The sequence below is a fragment of the Leptosomus discolor genome, chromosome 1, assembly GCF_034619465.1.
Source record: "Leptosomus discolor isolate bLepDis1 chromosome 1, bLepDis1.hap2, whole genome shotgun sequence".
NCBI classification, from domain to species: domain Eukaryota; kingdom Metazoa; phylum Chordata; class Aves; order Leptosomiformes; family Leptosomidae; genus Leptosomus; species Leptosomus discolor.
This window is the reverse complement of record NC_141391.1, coordinates 86,783,045-86,799,111: the sequence shown is the minus strand read 5'-3', so window position 1 is coordinate 86,799,111 and position 16,067 is coordinate 86,783,045. Positions and strand designations below refer to the sequence as shown.

At 40.6% G+C, this 16,067-nt stretch overlaps 1 protein-coding gene across 1 annotated transcript in view; it reads left to right on the top strand.

Moving 5' to 3' along the window:
- SH3KBP1 (SH3 domain containing kinase binding protein 1) overlaps positions 1–16,067 on the top strand; it is a 209,237-nt gene that overhangs the window by 48,689 nt on the left and 144,481 nt on the right. Inside the window, exon 4 of the mRNA XM_086482058.1 lies at positions 10,504–10,627. Within this exon, the coding sequence (XP_086338184.1) occupies positions 10,504–10,627 (124 nt within the window). The remainder of the gene's footprint in view (positions 1–10,503; positions 10,628–16,067) is intronic.

The window sequence follows — 16,067 nt, the reverse complement described above, 5'->3', positions numbered from 1 at the left end:
AGACAGTTAGTGTAATATATTTGGTGCGCATTTTTAAAAATGTGCTCCCCACTTTTCTTACTGTTGTATTCCTTGCCATTTCTCATAGTTTCTTTTTTTTTTTTTTCCCCTTTCCCCTTTTTTTCATTCTTTTCTTTTCTTTTTTGGTAAATTAAAAAGAAAGCCTAAACGGTATAGGTGAATGTGAACTGTCTCCTTTTGAACTGAAAAATGAAGTCTGAGGGCAAGGGCCTGGAACAAGGAGATTTTCTTGACTTGAATGGGTGCAGGAAAACACGCTTATGTTCATATAAAAACAAAGCTGAAAGATTGCATGAGACTTAACAAATCTGAGTTTTGTTAATTTTGTTATAAAAGGCACTCAGCTTTCTAAAAGCACAAGGCTTTCTACATATGCAAGAGTGCATATCCTATCTAGAAGACCTTTTATTATCAGAAGGATGTACAGAAGATGTTACAAAGTTGTATCAAAAAAGGAAGAATGTGGAGATTGTTTAAAAGAGGAACTTCAGTTTGCTGTAGCATACTGGGTGTTGGTGTGAAGGATAGGAGCAGAGGAATTCAGGTGTGGCAGAGTGTGGCTTCCTTAGAGCTATGTTAGGGAGGGCATCGTAGCACGGGCACCTCAAGCTGGGGTAAAAAGGGAATGTTCAGCTATGGATATCACAGAGAAGTTACCAGCAGTTTAAGCAGGAGCTGGTTGCACTGTGCCTCCAGTGGCACAGTGTTTTTGCAGTTAATGTAGAATACACTGGATGTTGGAGGTAATTTTCTTTTGTAACAGCTGTTGCTGTGTCATTTCACAGTAATTTTTCTGGTTGCAAGTTTTTTTGCACTAAATCCAAACTATTCATTTTTACATGGATGTTTTCATGTGAAAAGTTTATAAATAAAATTAATAATAAAATTAATATTTAAATGCTGCAAGAACAATACACATGACAGATGGGCTGTTGAAGCCTTTACTTACGGCTGTGTAATGAATTTATGATTGTACAGGCTAGGTTCTAGATGCGCATGACAAACAGCTGAGCAGCGTCTTGGCAGGAAGCTTTGCAGTGTTCCTGAGGCCTTCCATCTGAGAGGCAAGGGCAGCACTGCGGGCTTACCTGAGCAGCCATGCCAGCGGTGCTTCTGAGTGTATGTGGATGGTGTTCAAGAGTTTATTTGCCCTCTGAGATATCACAACAGAAGTTTGTATCTTTTTTTGTGTAACACAAGAAATGAAAAAAGGAGGGTAAGGCACATCAGAGCCTTCATCCTTAATGGGCTTTGTTCTGTGTACTGCTACTATTACTGCTGGAATAGGTACACTGTTCAGCATGTAAAAGTTGGTGAACAAATAACCTTTTCTCTATCAAGCCGTAAATCAGATGGAAGTCACGTGAGCCACAGAAATAGACTTGATTTTGAAGGCTAGATACAGAAACCAAAGAACTCTTTGAGAGAGGCTTAGGAGGCTGTGGTTTAGAAATAACCCCAGAACTAGGCAGTACTAGCACAAACCAGGAGGCTCATGAACTGTAACCCTATTTTTTTTCCCAAGATTATGTCACATGCCTGACAGGCAGTTGGGAACGTGTTTCCTGTAAACTTGGGATAAGCTGATAGTGAAAGAGGAGAGAGGATGTGGAATCCTGCTGTAGTGAAACAAGAATGTAACTTTCATCATGAGCTCAGATGGTGCGTGCAATAGCAGTCGGGATCCATGCAGCTGTTAGAAGCGGGGGGTCGCTGCTGAGGGAGCACACTCTCCAAGCTGTCTTTCCCTCTCTACTTGCTGACAGAGCCACTGATAAGTGTCTTCTGTCATGACCAGCTAATGGAGAGATCTGTCTTGATCGTGATGCTTGAAGGTCCCGTGTTCTGCCTCTGTGTCTAGGAGCTGGTATTGCCCTAGAAAGGAGAAGCCAAAGACTAGTGAATCTCAAGTGATTCAGAAGCCAGGAAAATAAAAGCTAGGTGGTTTCTTTATTGTCTCTGAAACGTTGTCATTTTGCTTGTTATGGAGTTTAAGACTAGTTCTATGAAGGCACACTGGATTTTAGTGTTGCCACCATCTTTCAGGTTGAAAATCATTTTCATGTCGATGCTAGTTCAGTCCCTGGGAGGGTTTGTTCCAGCCTTGCTGACAGATGTTTATTTCGTAGTAGAACTATGAGAGTCTTGACAATATCAGAGTTGCATTTATATCTAAGCACACTTACAATTATTCAATAACTTTTAACTAGTTTTAGTGAAAATGTTACAGGAAATGACTCAAGGGGACTAAATATTGCAGGACTAAACTCTGCAGCAGTTATATTTTGAGGTTTTAATATAAATGGGTAATTGAAGTCATATATTGTTTGAAGTTGCAGACGTTGTTTGTGGGAAATCTTGGTGGCAGTTGTCACTTGAAAAGTAAAGTATGGGGTTTGAGAAAATAGAATAAAGAAAAAGCATTCTGTATCTCAGAGGGGTCAAAGCGCTCCTGACGTTTTCATTGTCATCTTTTGATAATTCAAATGTGTTGTGTGGTTTCCCCCCGGCTGCATATGATTCTGGGTTCTTATTCCTACTCCCATATTTGGCTTCAAGCAACGTACAGGCTGTGGATTTTTGACTTGTGAAAGCCTCATTATTTCTCAGCTTTTAACTCTTTCATGCACATGTCTTGTTTTCAAAAAGCTTTGATTTTGATTAAACCTCTTCCTTCCATTATGCAAGAACTTTTTTTCCCTTTGCACATGGAAGCCATAGATAAATCACCTTGTAGTCTGATAGTGAATTTTTCTCATAGTTTTTTGTGACTCCCAACAGCTATGAAGATTGAAGTGTTGGCTGGAGCATTTCATATCTGCAGCAGTACAGAATAGCATTTGATTGCATTTACAGTCATGGAAAGGGTTGCAGCAATTTCCTCAAATGTTTTCAGCTGGGTTTCCTGTAAAGGTCAGAACTGCTAGAGTAAAGAAATCTTGAAACTTCGGTGTAGTGAAAATGGCAGAAGTTCTTGTACTTTCCTTCAGACTCGGTAACAGATACTAACTATAACTTTTGTGGCTGACCTAATTCAAGCATTTGCTGTAAATTAAAGGAATTTTTTGATAGATGAATGGAAACTTCAGCATGTAGACGCACAGATAGAGTAGACTTTTTCCTTGAAAGGTAATGAACGATGAACTTCTGAAAACAAAGCTAGGTCTTGCAAACAACAGTAGAAAAATGGCAGGTGAGCCAAAGATTTTTCTCTTTGAAAACCATTAACCACTCTTTTTACCTTTCTTCAGCTTGACAAGGCATGTGTCATATCAATCAGTAGCAGGTTTTGGCTTAAAAAAGATGTAAGATTCTTAATTTCTAGGTTGAAATAGCCATTTAGTAAGGTACGAGTACAATTGACTATGTTGTATTTTGCTATGTGATGGAGTTTCATCACACTATATATTATGTTATTAGTTAATATTTTGTAACATTTTAAAGCTCATGAGCTTACGAAAAATGTATTACAAATTTTCTGTGGCTCATACTGTTGTAGGGTAGGATTAGAGAAGATCCAAACAAAACCAGCTCAAGTATTGTCTAGGATTTTGTGTTTCTTTGGAGAAACCGTATTTCAGAGTTTGCTAGAAGAAAATAGTCTTTTCAATGTGATTTGGCTGTTGGAATCTATGCAGTATGGTTGAAGCCTAGTTACACAAAACAAAATTGGTTTAGATATTAAAAGGGTATACAAAGTGTAAAGGGCTTCAGAGTACTCTAAAATATGTTTACATTCCTGTGATACCTTTGAAATTGTAATATTTCATCAAATCGGGTTTAAAGTTTTTCTAAAGTTCACAGTGACTTTTTTGGGAATTTCTCAGATCAAGGATGCCTCTTCTGAGTAAGAACTGCTTATCATACTGGAATCACTCTGAAACTCACATACACAGGAGGTGGAAGCTGTCTTAAAATTTGTGGCGTCAGGAGGGCCTGTTTTAGATTTAGGGGTTGAAATGTAAAGTCGTTTACTTAACGGCTGCATTCCCAAGGCACACCCCTTGAAATTCATCTGCCAATAACCTGTAGTTATCTTTGTGTGGGCTAGGAAAAAATACAGCATTTTGACCCGCGAAATTTATGCCAGGCACTGTCCCAAAATCAAGTATCAAATAGTACCAAAGATGAGAGTTAGAGATATTTTTGAAGCTGTTAGCACTGTGAGAGCCTACCTCTTTGCAGGTAGGCCATGTGAGTGAGACGGCTGCTCATTCTGCAGAAACATCTTGGTATTGGAGGAGTGGGCAAGGTGCTTGTGGTGGGACGAAGAACCAAGTGCTGCACTCGGGATCCCTTTGAGCCCCTTCTCCTGAGGCTATGTGTGGGACTGTCCATGGGCATTTGTCTTGTGAACTTGGTTCTGGAAAGGTCTCTCTAGGTCGTTGAGTCTGCTCCAACTGGTGTCGCCATAGGGATTCCTAGTGAAGGTGCTCAGACTGTGTCCTTTCGAGGAGACTCAGCACATCCTGCAGTATCTGTCTGGTCCCCCTTATCCTACTCAAGGGCAGATTGGCCCACAGTGAGTGGTGGTTGTATCTGATCAGGGTGTGAGTATATTTGCTTGAGTCAAAATACCACCAGGAACCAGTGCAAGAATCCCAGTCAAGAGGTGCACTAAAGTCCTTCCTGGGCAGACAACTAATTCTAGGTTGATTTTTTTGCCAGTATTTTAGAGAAGTATAATGTAGTAAAGTCTCTTGCCTTTCTTGTTTCTCCTCTCTTTTTAAACGCAAGCTTCTTCCTCAAGAAACAGCAGTCCCTGAGCATACAACTGGATTATTAGTTTCTGTTCATCCTCCTTCAGCATTTAGATTCAGCTGTTCTTGAACTACCCGTGGCAGACTGGGGACTTCCTGTCCTAAGTCTGCTTTCTACTTCTTTGCATACGTGGCATTTCTTCTTTAGAAGAAATAATATCTGCAAACTTCAACTTGAAACCAGAACCAGAAATGGATTTTGTTATACACTGGAGAAAGTTCCCAAGAGCCACCTTTGGTACACGTGGGTTTGGAAGTTCATTGGCCTGCTCTTTCCTCATGTGGTAGGCTTCTGCTCCATGCAAATCTAGAATGAGTGGGTTATGTAGAGAGATTTCTATAACCATTACTGATGGAGAACCAAGCTTTTAGGGCCATTATCATTGCATCATTTACCAGATATGCAAGGTAGTCATGTTGAGTGTATTTTTTTGCAGTGAAGTAAAGTGAGCTGCCTTTGTGGCCAGAGTTGTTTGTGTTTGTTTTCACTCCATTTTTCAAGCACAAATGCAGTTTTCAGTTAGGTGTTATAGTGCTTTAGAGTAATAACCTATTTCTTACAGCAGGTAAGAGTGGGGATAGATATAAAGGGCTATGTCAGTATTTCTGAGTTTAATAGCACTAGGGTTCCTTTCTTTGTCCTGAGGATAAGAGGCACACCTCAACTCACCTTGCAAAATCCTCTGTCCTGCCCTTCCTCTGCAGGCTTGCCTCTTCCACATTTCCTTTGGGAGCAGCCTGTGTGCTGGTTATTCGCTGAGCCATGCCCAGGCACCACATGGGAGAGGGCAAGGTGACATGGACCAGGAGGTGTGTTAGCACAGTCATGGGTAGGGCGAGTGTCCTGGCTCTGTCTGGGCCACAGCTGAAGAAAAGTCCTAAAATCCCCGAGGATGAGCAGTATGGAAGAGAACACAGTGTTGAGACAGAAACAACATACTGGAGAAGAGGGTTGAGGACAGAGGATGTGATATCGGCGCTAGTGGTTGCTGCAGGCTGCAGCGGTGAAGCTGCTTAAGGTGTGGGGCTTTTCTTTGGTTTTGTTTGTATGTTTTTAAGTCTTATGCCCTAGACTAAGACCAGGAATTGGAAAGGTGCACAAGTGGCTTAAAGCTGGCATAACTTCTCTGCTGCAGAATGAGTGCTAAGCCGCTTAGATATGGGCTTCCCAGGGGGTATTGCTAAGTATGAATATGTTTCTGGTAAGATTTTAGCTTGGTAGGGCTGAATTTGCTTTAGCTTGGTAGGGCTGAATTGGCTTTAGCTTGATTTCTGTTTCACTGTTTAGAGAAATCTACGCTTTTAATTCCCACCTTGATCTGTAATTTCATGCTGCTGGGGTTGATCACATGTCGTGTTACTGTGGGCAGCAGATACAAAAAATGATGACCCTTCTCATGAGCATCAAAGGAAACAGTGATGAAGAGTAGCCCAAACCAGTGCTAGAAAGGTAGAAAGAAAACTTAGACAATTTTGGTGACTGCAAGGGGCTGTACCTTCTATATGAATTTTGGCTTAGTGGACACTCAACATTTGTGTCTGTCTTTTTTCCATGAATAGTGGACTAGTTCCCACCCTACAAACAATGCCAGTGTTTGGGAGTTGGCTTGTTGTATTCTTGTTCTTTTTTTTCAGGAGCCAAACAAGTCTTCCTCAAAAAGCTGTCAGCATCAGCAAAGGCACCGGAATCAATCATCTGGAGACTTGAGGGTGCAACACTGCTGTCTGTTAGAGCAGACAATTTTCTTTGTCACTTTTGAATTTGCAGATAGGATTTTAAAACCAAAAAACATCTTACAGTTGTTTCAAAATTTGTGAGTTGAGGATTTACTTACATTCTGATGTAAAGAATGGAAAACAACACACTAATGACACACAGGAAGCAAGTCTGGGCAAGATGGAGTCTTCTGTAGGCTGTTGTCTTGTGGTCCTGTTCACATGAGAGTGCTGTTTGACTCACAAATTCTATTTCAACTGTAGATAATCTTTTAATATACTGTGAGTTTGTAACCTACCTGCAAAATAAATTTAAAGCTTCAATACAACAAGCTTTGGGTGGACTCATTTATTATATTTTTAAGGCTGTGAAAAAAAGCTTATGGAATAATTATGTATTAGTCTAGTCCATTTTTTTTAGAATATGATAACAACATTTACTTCTAAATGCATGCAGTGTTCTTAAATTATCGTGCACTTTGCTTTTATACAAGAACTGTGTGCAACATTTCTTCTTAAAACAGCAGTAGCATCTATCACACAGATGAATTCACCTTTCATACACATATTCATTCACATTTGTTATTTCAGTTATGATGGTTACTGTCATGAGTTGGATTGTAGGTACTATTTTACCTGTGTGGTGGCACTAGATAAAAGATTCGTTGTACCTTCGGTGGGCAGCAGTTTATAAAACTTTTATCTCTGCTGATGGAATACTGATGCACAGTAAATGCCTTGTGCAGATACAGAAGACTGTATTAATGTTATGTAGGTAATAGCTGAGCTTTGAAATACCAATTGGACTGGGGAAATAAAAGGTTAGAAAAAAACAAATTATGAAATTCGGGTTTAAAGTGCATCTTACAGAGAGTGACTTGGAAATTCTTGTTTTGCTTGGTGCTGTTCTCAAATAACAGCTTTGGAAACTTCAAATAGGAATTTGCTTTCTATGGTTTAGTGCTCATGTCTGATATGCTGGAAACCTAAGATCTGCAGTGTTTCCTTTGTATGGTACAGTGCTGTGGGGTGGTGGAGGTTGCTAGTGCCCTGGGATGTGGAAGAGGGCAGTGAATGTATGAATTGAAAGGGTGAAGGAGTGGTAGAGGTGTTTTACAAGGGGAAGAGCTTGTCCAAAGCCATCACCTGTCCCTGATGGCTGCTCAATGTAGAAGATCTCGTCAAATTTGCAGGTGACACCGAATCAGGGGAGCCGATGACATGCTTGAAGGCAGGGCTGCTGTTCAGAGAGACTGTGGTGGGTTGACCCTGGCCAAAATGCCAGGTGCCCACCAAAGCCGCTCTATCACTCCCCCTCCTTAACTGGACAGGAGAGAGGAGAGAAAAAAAAAAAATAACAGCAGGCTTGTGGGGTTGAGATAAGGACAGGGAGATCACTCAGCATTTACCATCACGGGCAAAACAGACTCAATTAAAGGAAAAATGTAATTTATCGCCAATTAACTCAGAGAGGAGGAATGAGAAATAAAACCAAATCTTAAAACACCTTCCCCCCACCCCTCCCTCCTTTTCCGGGCGGAACTTTGATCCCGATTTTTCTCCCTCCTCCCCCCCACAGCGGCACAGGGGGGAAAACAGGGAATGAGGGTTGTGGTCAGTTCATCACACTGTTGTTTTCTGCCGCTCCTTCCTCTTCAGGGGGAGGATTCCTCACACATTTCCCCTGCTCCAGTGTGGGGTCCCCCTCACGGGAGAAGGTCCTCCATGACTTCTCCAACGTGAGTCTTCCCTCGGGTTCAGTCCTTCATGAACTGCTCCAGTGCGGGTCTCCTCCATGGTGTGCAGTCCTTCAGGAACAGACTGCTCGAGCGTAAGCCCCCCCCACGGGGTCTCTGGCAGCAAACCTGCTCCAGCGTGGGCTTCTCTCTCTCCACGGGCCAGAGGTCCGGCCAGGAGCCTACTCCAGTGCAGGCTTCCCACGGGGTCACAGCTTCCTTCAGGTATCCACCTGCTCCAATGTGGGGGCCCTCCATGGGGTGCAGGCAGTCAACTGCTCCACCACCCATGATCTGCAGGGGGACAGCCTGCCTCTGCCTCACCATGGTCTTCACCACAGGCCGCAAGGGAATCGCTGCTCCAGCGCCTGGAGCATCTCCTCCCCCTCCTTCTTGGTGTCTGCAAGATGTTTCTCTCACATATTCTCACTCCTCTCACTTGATGCAATTACTGCTGCGCAACAACTTTTTCACTCTCCTAAATACGTTATCACAGAGGCGAAAAATGCTGTCGCTGATGGGCTCGGCCTTGGCCAGTGGTGGGTCCATCTTAAAGCCGGCTGTCGTTGGCTATATCCGACATAGGGGAAACTTCTAGCAACTTCATACAGAAGCCACCCCTGTAACCCCCCTGCTACCAAAACCTTGCCACGCAGACCCGTTACAGAGACCCAGACAGGAACCTTATGAAATCCAGCAAGGGGAAAGTTCTGTCCCTGGAAGCGAGGGATTGCTGGCAGGTATACTGGCTAGGGCTTGATGGGTTTGGGAGCAATTGTGCTTAAAAGGACCTGTGGGTCCTTGTGGGCAGTGAGCTAAACATGAGCCAGTCTTGCACCCTGGCATCTAACGCAGCCAACAGCATCCTGGGCTGTTGTGGATGGGATATAGATTTTGTTTAAAAGAAAGACATTGATAAACTGGAGCAAGTTCTGTGGCTGTGGGAGCTGGAGCATATGCCCTGTGAGGAGGTGCTGAGGGACATGGGCTTATCTAGCCTGGAGAAGAAACAGCTTTGGGGGGACCTTCTAAATACATGTAAGAAGGTTATCCAGAAGACAGAGCCAGGCTCTTCACAGTGGTGCCTGGTGGAGAGGACAGGAGAGAGCAGATGGGACTTGAAAAGCAAGTTTCAGGCTGGGTATAAGGAAAATTTTTGTCGCTATAAGGGCAGTCAAGCAGTGTAGCAGGTTGCTCATGAGCTTTGTGTGGCCTCTGTCTGTGGAGGTTTTCAAGACCTGACTGGCCAAAAGCCTTGAACAGCCTGCTCTGACCCCAGAGGTGGCCCTGCTTTGAACTGGAAATCAGAGTAGAGATTTTCTGAGGTCCCTCCCAGCCCGAGTGGCTCTGCGACCCTGACCTAGGACAAAGCTTGGAGCCAAAACATAACGTATTTTTTCCTTATTTTTAGATACATGGTTGTATGCAAATGGTTTAGCCTCTTTTGTGCATTGGTTACCTGTCTGTAAAGTGGAGGTAATGCTACTTGTCTACCTCAGTGTTTCAATATAAGATATATGAAAGGCTATGATATTTTGGATGCTTTGGCAAAGTAGGTATAGAGAGCAAAGCAGTTAGGCCTTTAAGGTCTGCCTAAGAAGCTGATAGAGAGATATAGTGCATCTTCTCAAGCACTAACTGTGAAGTCTTGGGAAGGTGTTTTCTGTGGGTTTACTTTCATGAAACTCCACCATATATATTTTCTGTGTGTTGCCAAAGAAGTCGATCACCTTAAAAGGCAATCAGCTGCAAAATGTGTCAGTATTAGCAACGGCTCTGACAGCAGGGTCTCTATATGCTTCTGCCAATTATGGTAACATTTATCATATTTTCCTAGTTAATGTTTTTCTTCCTGCTATGGTTGTTGTTTCTGTGGGCTTCTCGACAGAGGGGAAGCAGACTTAGTTGCCTTTGCATCAGGAGCACTGTACCCAGTTCTGCCCTGTTCGTGAAATGTACAGCTAATTGGTGGATAAACTGAGAAGTCTTTTTAGTAAGAGATTTGCAAGGTTATTTTCACGCATAAATAAGGAATCAACTTCTTTTAGAAAGAAAAAACCTAGTATTTGTTGGACTAATTGCCAAGAATGACTTTCATTTTGTAGCATTTCAACTTCCAAAGAGTCTTTGACATGTCATTAGAATGGACAGGGATGTATACATAGAAGTTTTAAGAAGTCTTGGGAGTTTAAGTTTAGAATATTCTGTAATACCTTTTTTAACTGTTTCTTCTTTTTCTTCTCCCTCTCCACCTGCCTCTTCTTCTGCAGGAAATAAAGAAGGACATGAAGAAAGAAAATACTGCCAACAAACCACCAGAGAAGCCTATAAATGAAGTTTCCAATGGAAGCCCTTTATTGTTGTCTGAGACAATTATTAGAACCCACAAAAAAGGTATGGTATATAGAAGCTTAAATGCGGATTAAATTCAGACCTTTAAAAGAACAAAATTTAAACCTCGCTTGTTTCTAGAAATATAACCAGAGCCTATTTAACTGTAAAGACATAGCAGGAATAAAAAGGAAAAAATATGTCTCATTGTCCTCTTAGACTGGCATATGGATGCATGTATTATGTCTAATAATTCCACATTAATTTGCACAGACATCCCTTTCTTCTTAAAGAAATCTTTCCTTGATACATTTAATTAAGGAAAGCTGTATGTGGAGATTACTAAAGCTTATTAAAGTAAGGAACTGACAGCTTGCATATATGGAGGTTTTTGCACAGCGGTGTCAGTCCACATTCACATACTCAAGTTCTATCTGGGACAGACTGGTTATTGACAGAGAACTTCAAAAAGAAAAATTAAAAAAACCCAGAAACACCCCCCCCCCCCCAAAAAAAAAAAAAAAAAAAGTGGAAAACATAAAGCTTAACACATTAGTTTCCTGGGAAGTGTCTGTCACTGTCTTCTGTTTCAGACTGGAATGTGTACTCTTCATGTCTGGCTTGATTCCCAATGCAGATTCCTATGTAGAGTTTTGAGTTGCTAAAATGAAAGCCTCCAGATCTTCTGTCTCTTTCCCTAGCTCCCAGTCCTGCTCTCAGAAATATCAGAACAAAACAAAAAATTGGCAATATGAAAGATGGATTTTTCTTTAGGTTATGTTTATGCTCCCATTTGTTTGTGAGAGGACAAATGGCTATGTGGAAGAGATGGGCTGTATTTTTTCCTGGAGAATTCACTGGATGGTTTCTTGCTTGCTGTTTTGTACAGAATAATCTGCTGTGATTAATCATTGCTGTAATGTAATTTCCATTTTGGCATGTCTTCTGTACTGTGAGGACTATGCATACGGAGGTTTCCCCTTCTGTGTTATCAGCGAATATTGTATTTGAGCTGCAGTTTGACTAGAGGCCTTAAACCTAAGGTTTGCAACTGCAAGTGAGGAAGATTTAATAATTTCTGCAAAATGTATGACTTCCTTTAGAATATGAGGGGGAGTAATCTCCACCTCTTTTGCAAGGATTGATGTCCTCTGAAGGAAAAAAATTGGAAATAAATCTTGGAAAGCTTTGTCTTTTGAGTTTGCAATGTCATCTTGGATCTGGAGATGCGTCCAGCATTTCTGGTTTGGGTCATAGGTTTTTCAAGCAACAGCAGAATGAAATTACGAAGAACTATTCTTTTTCATGGCTGCCATACAGAACCATATGAGTAGTTGGGAAATTATCTAGGGACCGACTCTGTTCCATATTGCTTCAGCTGCTGTTTGGAGAAGGATAATTGTTGTGGCAGATGCATAGATTCGGTTCAGTCACAAGGGGATAACACTCCAAATATGATACTTAGAGCACAGTCTTTCTCCTTCTCTTTCTTCCCTCTGGCTCAGAAGCTTTAAAGGATTCAGGAGAGAAAGTTTTCTTTTTCTGTCTGTAGCTGGAGAATACAAAACTTCGTATTTATTGAAAAGAGAGAAGCCAAGACTGACATGAAGATCTGTAGCTTGAGGAAGGGATTAGGTTTAGAAATAGCAGATTTCATACTAGGATGTTTTTGCATTGGATTTCGTTGGTGGGGATTGCACTTCTTATGGCTACCTCTACATAGTGTCAGGGTTAGTAAATTTTTCATTTTGGCTGCTTCTCCACAGCTGTTTCCATTGCTGCAGAGCAAGCAGTTGCAGCATGCTGTACTCCAGCAGGACAGCTGAGGATGCATGGAACATAACAAGGCCAAGCTTCCCCTCTTGTTTTCTGGGGTCTATTTGAGCATGGTGTTAAAGTAGCCTTGTTTAAGTGAGAACAGCTAAACAAGTAGTTACTGTTCTGTTCAGTAATAAAGAGTCTTCTAAGATCTATGTGGCAAATCTCCTTGTGGAAAGTGTTGCAATATTTTACTGAAGAGGGAGCCCTAAATGCCACAGGGATTATTTTCTTTAAGTGTTCTTGTGCTGTGATTTTTTATTAAACCCTGCCTCAGTCTGTTTACTGATCACAGAATGTGGCCTGACCTGAAAGAGGTTACTTTTTGGTTTTTTTCCTCCTTGTTGTTAGGAGGTGAGGAGGAGGGGGATGCATCTAAAGGTCTTTAGGCATTGTTCAGCGGTAAAAATAGTAGACAATATTATTTATTTATTTGCTTGGGCAATGTAATCTTACTGCTTGTAACTTCAGAGCAGATCCAGTGACGTGGGAGTGAAGAATTCTGTGCTGCTGCATTGTTTCTGTTACCAAGATGATGATAAGTGCTTTTCTACTGCTGTGGTGTTACATTGCATTGTTTTACCTCTTAACTTGCTTGGCCTAATTTAAGTGGCAGCACTTTAGCAGGTATTTACATTTTGAGCAGAAGAATCTTGCCTCTTGAGCTTCTGGCTTGTAGAGAGTTTTTCCTTGAGGAATATTGATGAGTGTCCAACATTGATATTGAAGGAAAATAGCTAAATTATCTGGAATAAACATCTAAGTAGCTAAGAGGAAAAGAATGGATTTCTGAATAAAAAAGATATTTAGGATCCAACTTCATATCTTGTTTGTTCATGCTAATTATTTCTAAGCACTATATTGAAATTAGGGGCTCTTATAATAAAATCAGTGTAAATTGAAATGTCTCTTGTAAAGGCTTATTTCATCAAATAAGTAATGGACATTCCTGCGTTGGATTACATATGTAATCTAGGAACAGTTTAAAGTTGGTGTAATGCAACCTATAGTAGCCTACCTGAGTTAGTACTTCCATTAGATAGTGAGGGTGGCAACTGATTGCAGTATTATTAGTTGTAGGTCACTATCTGTGAATCATTCAGGTTTTTGTCATAAAGACCAGAAGAAGATGGAAGGATTTGGTTTTGTCATCTTTTCACTGGGGCAGTAAAAGCTTTTTCTCATCCTTTAATGTTTGTTGCGGACCACAAATAATAGTGACCTAACAGAACAAACAGTAGAAATGACTGCTGCGGTCGACATAATTGAGGAAACTCTGTTGCACTTGGCCTTGATGTATTTGTGAGAGTTACTATTTGTAGTATTTCCTCTCTTACAGGGTTGTAAGTATGTTCTATAAGTTAGAGCTACACCTGAGAAATAAAGGATTTATTTTCTAATTCTGCCTCAGAGATGCTGTGTAACTTTTGCTAAATCACTTAAACTCTGTTGGCCAAATTACCACAGTTTAATTGCCAAGGTCAGGTATCTTAATAGGTATTGATTTTTCAGATAGAGGGTTTTTTTTCTGATTTATTGCTGTGGCATATCCAAATTTATTCATAGCTTCCAGGTATTTCAAGTGTCTGTGCCTCATTTTGCCAAAACCTGGGTTTATACCTGCCTCATAAAGATGTTGAGATCTGTTACAGCATCAGCAGCGATGACAATTAACATCTAGGCAACCGAGCATTTTTATACAACATTCCAGTGATTTCATGCTTCACCTCTGAAAGGCTCAAAAAAGGACCATTTGCTCAAGCATAGAGATGGGGTTAGGGAAACATAAAGTCCTTGTGCTTTCCCTTACAGTTCCCAGGGCTGCAGCAGCTCTAGGCTAGTTCTGATGGGTGCTTCAGGTGCTGCAATATCAGCCCCTGTCTAGGGAAAAAGGCTGAGGCACTGAACGACATTTCTGAAGCTGTATGAATGTCAGCTGTAGCTGGCTTGCATATCCTTTGCCAGAACCGGGGAGGGATCATTCTTTTGTTTCTTCCTACAGTTTATATGCCAAGAAAATCCTTTCCTTGCCAGGTGTGGGTCTTTTAGTGTATCTTTTCACTGCTCCAGAATTTTTGGTTGGCATATAGAACTATTGTTATAAAACCTCTGTAAAGCTGACTTAAAAAAAAAAATTTAAAAAATCCTTTTTTTCTGCTTAGAATTGATATTGTGCACCCTGGTAATAACAGGAAGGGAAAGCCTTTTCTTCCCTGAGAACATTTTCAGACTGTTTGAAAAAAACAAAATTATTGCTATCGTTACTATTATTTAATAACATAAGAAAATTACAGTCAGGTCTTGGAACAGGAAAACACTGAAAGATATTTTTTTTTCTTTTCCAAGATGGTAAAATTCCATCTTTTCTAAGTTAACTTTCAAAGTCTATAAACAGATCTGAAATCGTACAACTGTTTCAGATCTGTTCTAAATTCAGTGCAATCTTCATCCAGGTATAAAGGGATATGATGGAAACTTGCACGCAGTAAGCTTCACTGTTAAATGGCTATGGCTTATTTTAGGACCATTTTGTTCTGATTTTTGAGTATCCTATTTTTAAGTATCCTATTTGTTACCCTGTTTTGTGTGTCTGGGAATAGGAGCCCACTTGCATAGGCCAAATTGCAAAACTGGAGTTGATAGGCTGCATTTTGTAAGTAAACCAATGAAAATTGTTATACAAGTAAACATACTTTAGGAAAAGATATGTTGCCTTGCCAGATGTATTTGTTTTATATAAACTATAAATGCAGTCTGCATTGAGGTTATTCAAGCCAGCAAATCTGGAACAGCTCATCCTGTGTTACATGTTCTTAATCAGCGCCAAACACTCAAAGCAAGGAAATGTTTTTTTCTAGTTCTCTTGAGAATGATTTGTTTTACCTCCACCCTGTGTTTAAATAATAAAGAGAATTTGCATCCTATCCTAAAAGGGAGAGTTTTGTGAAAGTAGGTTTGATGACACAATACGTTTATGTTTGAATAAATAACAAGTCTGTTGTATGCAAAACTGAGATTTAACTCTGTTTTTGTAAATTGGAGAAAGGGGAAGGGTATTTCACAAGATAAATGCTTCATCATTTGATTCAATAGTTGGATGATTATTTGGATACAAAAAGACACTCCATTTATTAAACAGACAAGCTGATGGCAACTCAGCATTATGAGTGTATTGGCTCTGAGTTTTGTATTAAGTAATTTTTATATTAATGTGTTAGCTATGATTCTAGTCATATTTTTCAACAGAAGGGCAAACATCAAAACTTCCTTCAATAAATTTGTTATTAAACCTAGTGCAAACAACTGCCTTTGTCTTGTGCCAGTCGTGTTTGACGAGGTGTCTGACCCTCAGTATGCTCAGATTTGGTTTTCCTTTCAAACTCAGGAAGTTTGAAGGCATTCATTTGTCTTCTGGTTGGATTATCTCTCTGCTGTTTATACGTTCAGGCCTTCTGCACAGACAGGCTTTGGTGTTCCCTTGCAAATACTGCCAACTTCAGAGAAATTATAGCTAGCACAAAAAAAAATGTTTTTCATTTTTAAGATCAGCTAATTGGTGTATAATCAGTACACAGTTTACACAAATATGCACAAGAACATACTTCTCAGCCTATTAAGGTTAAAATATGCATGCAACATATGACACAAACCCAAAATGAGGCATAAAAAATTAATGGCACAGGAA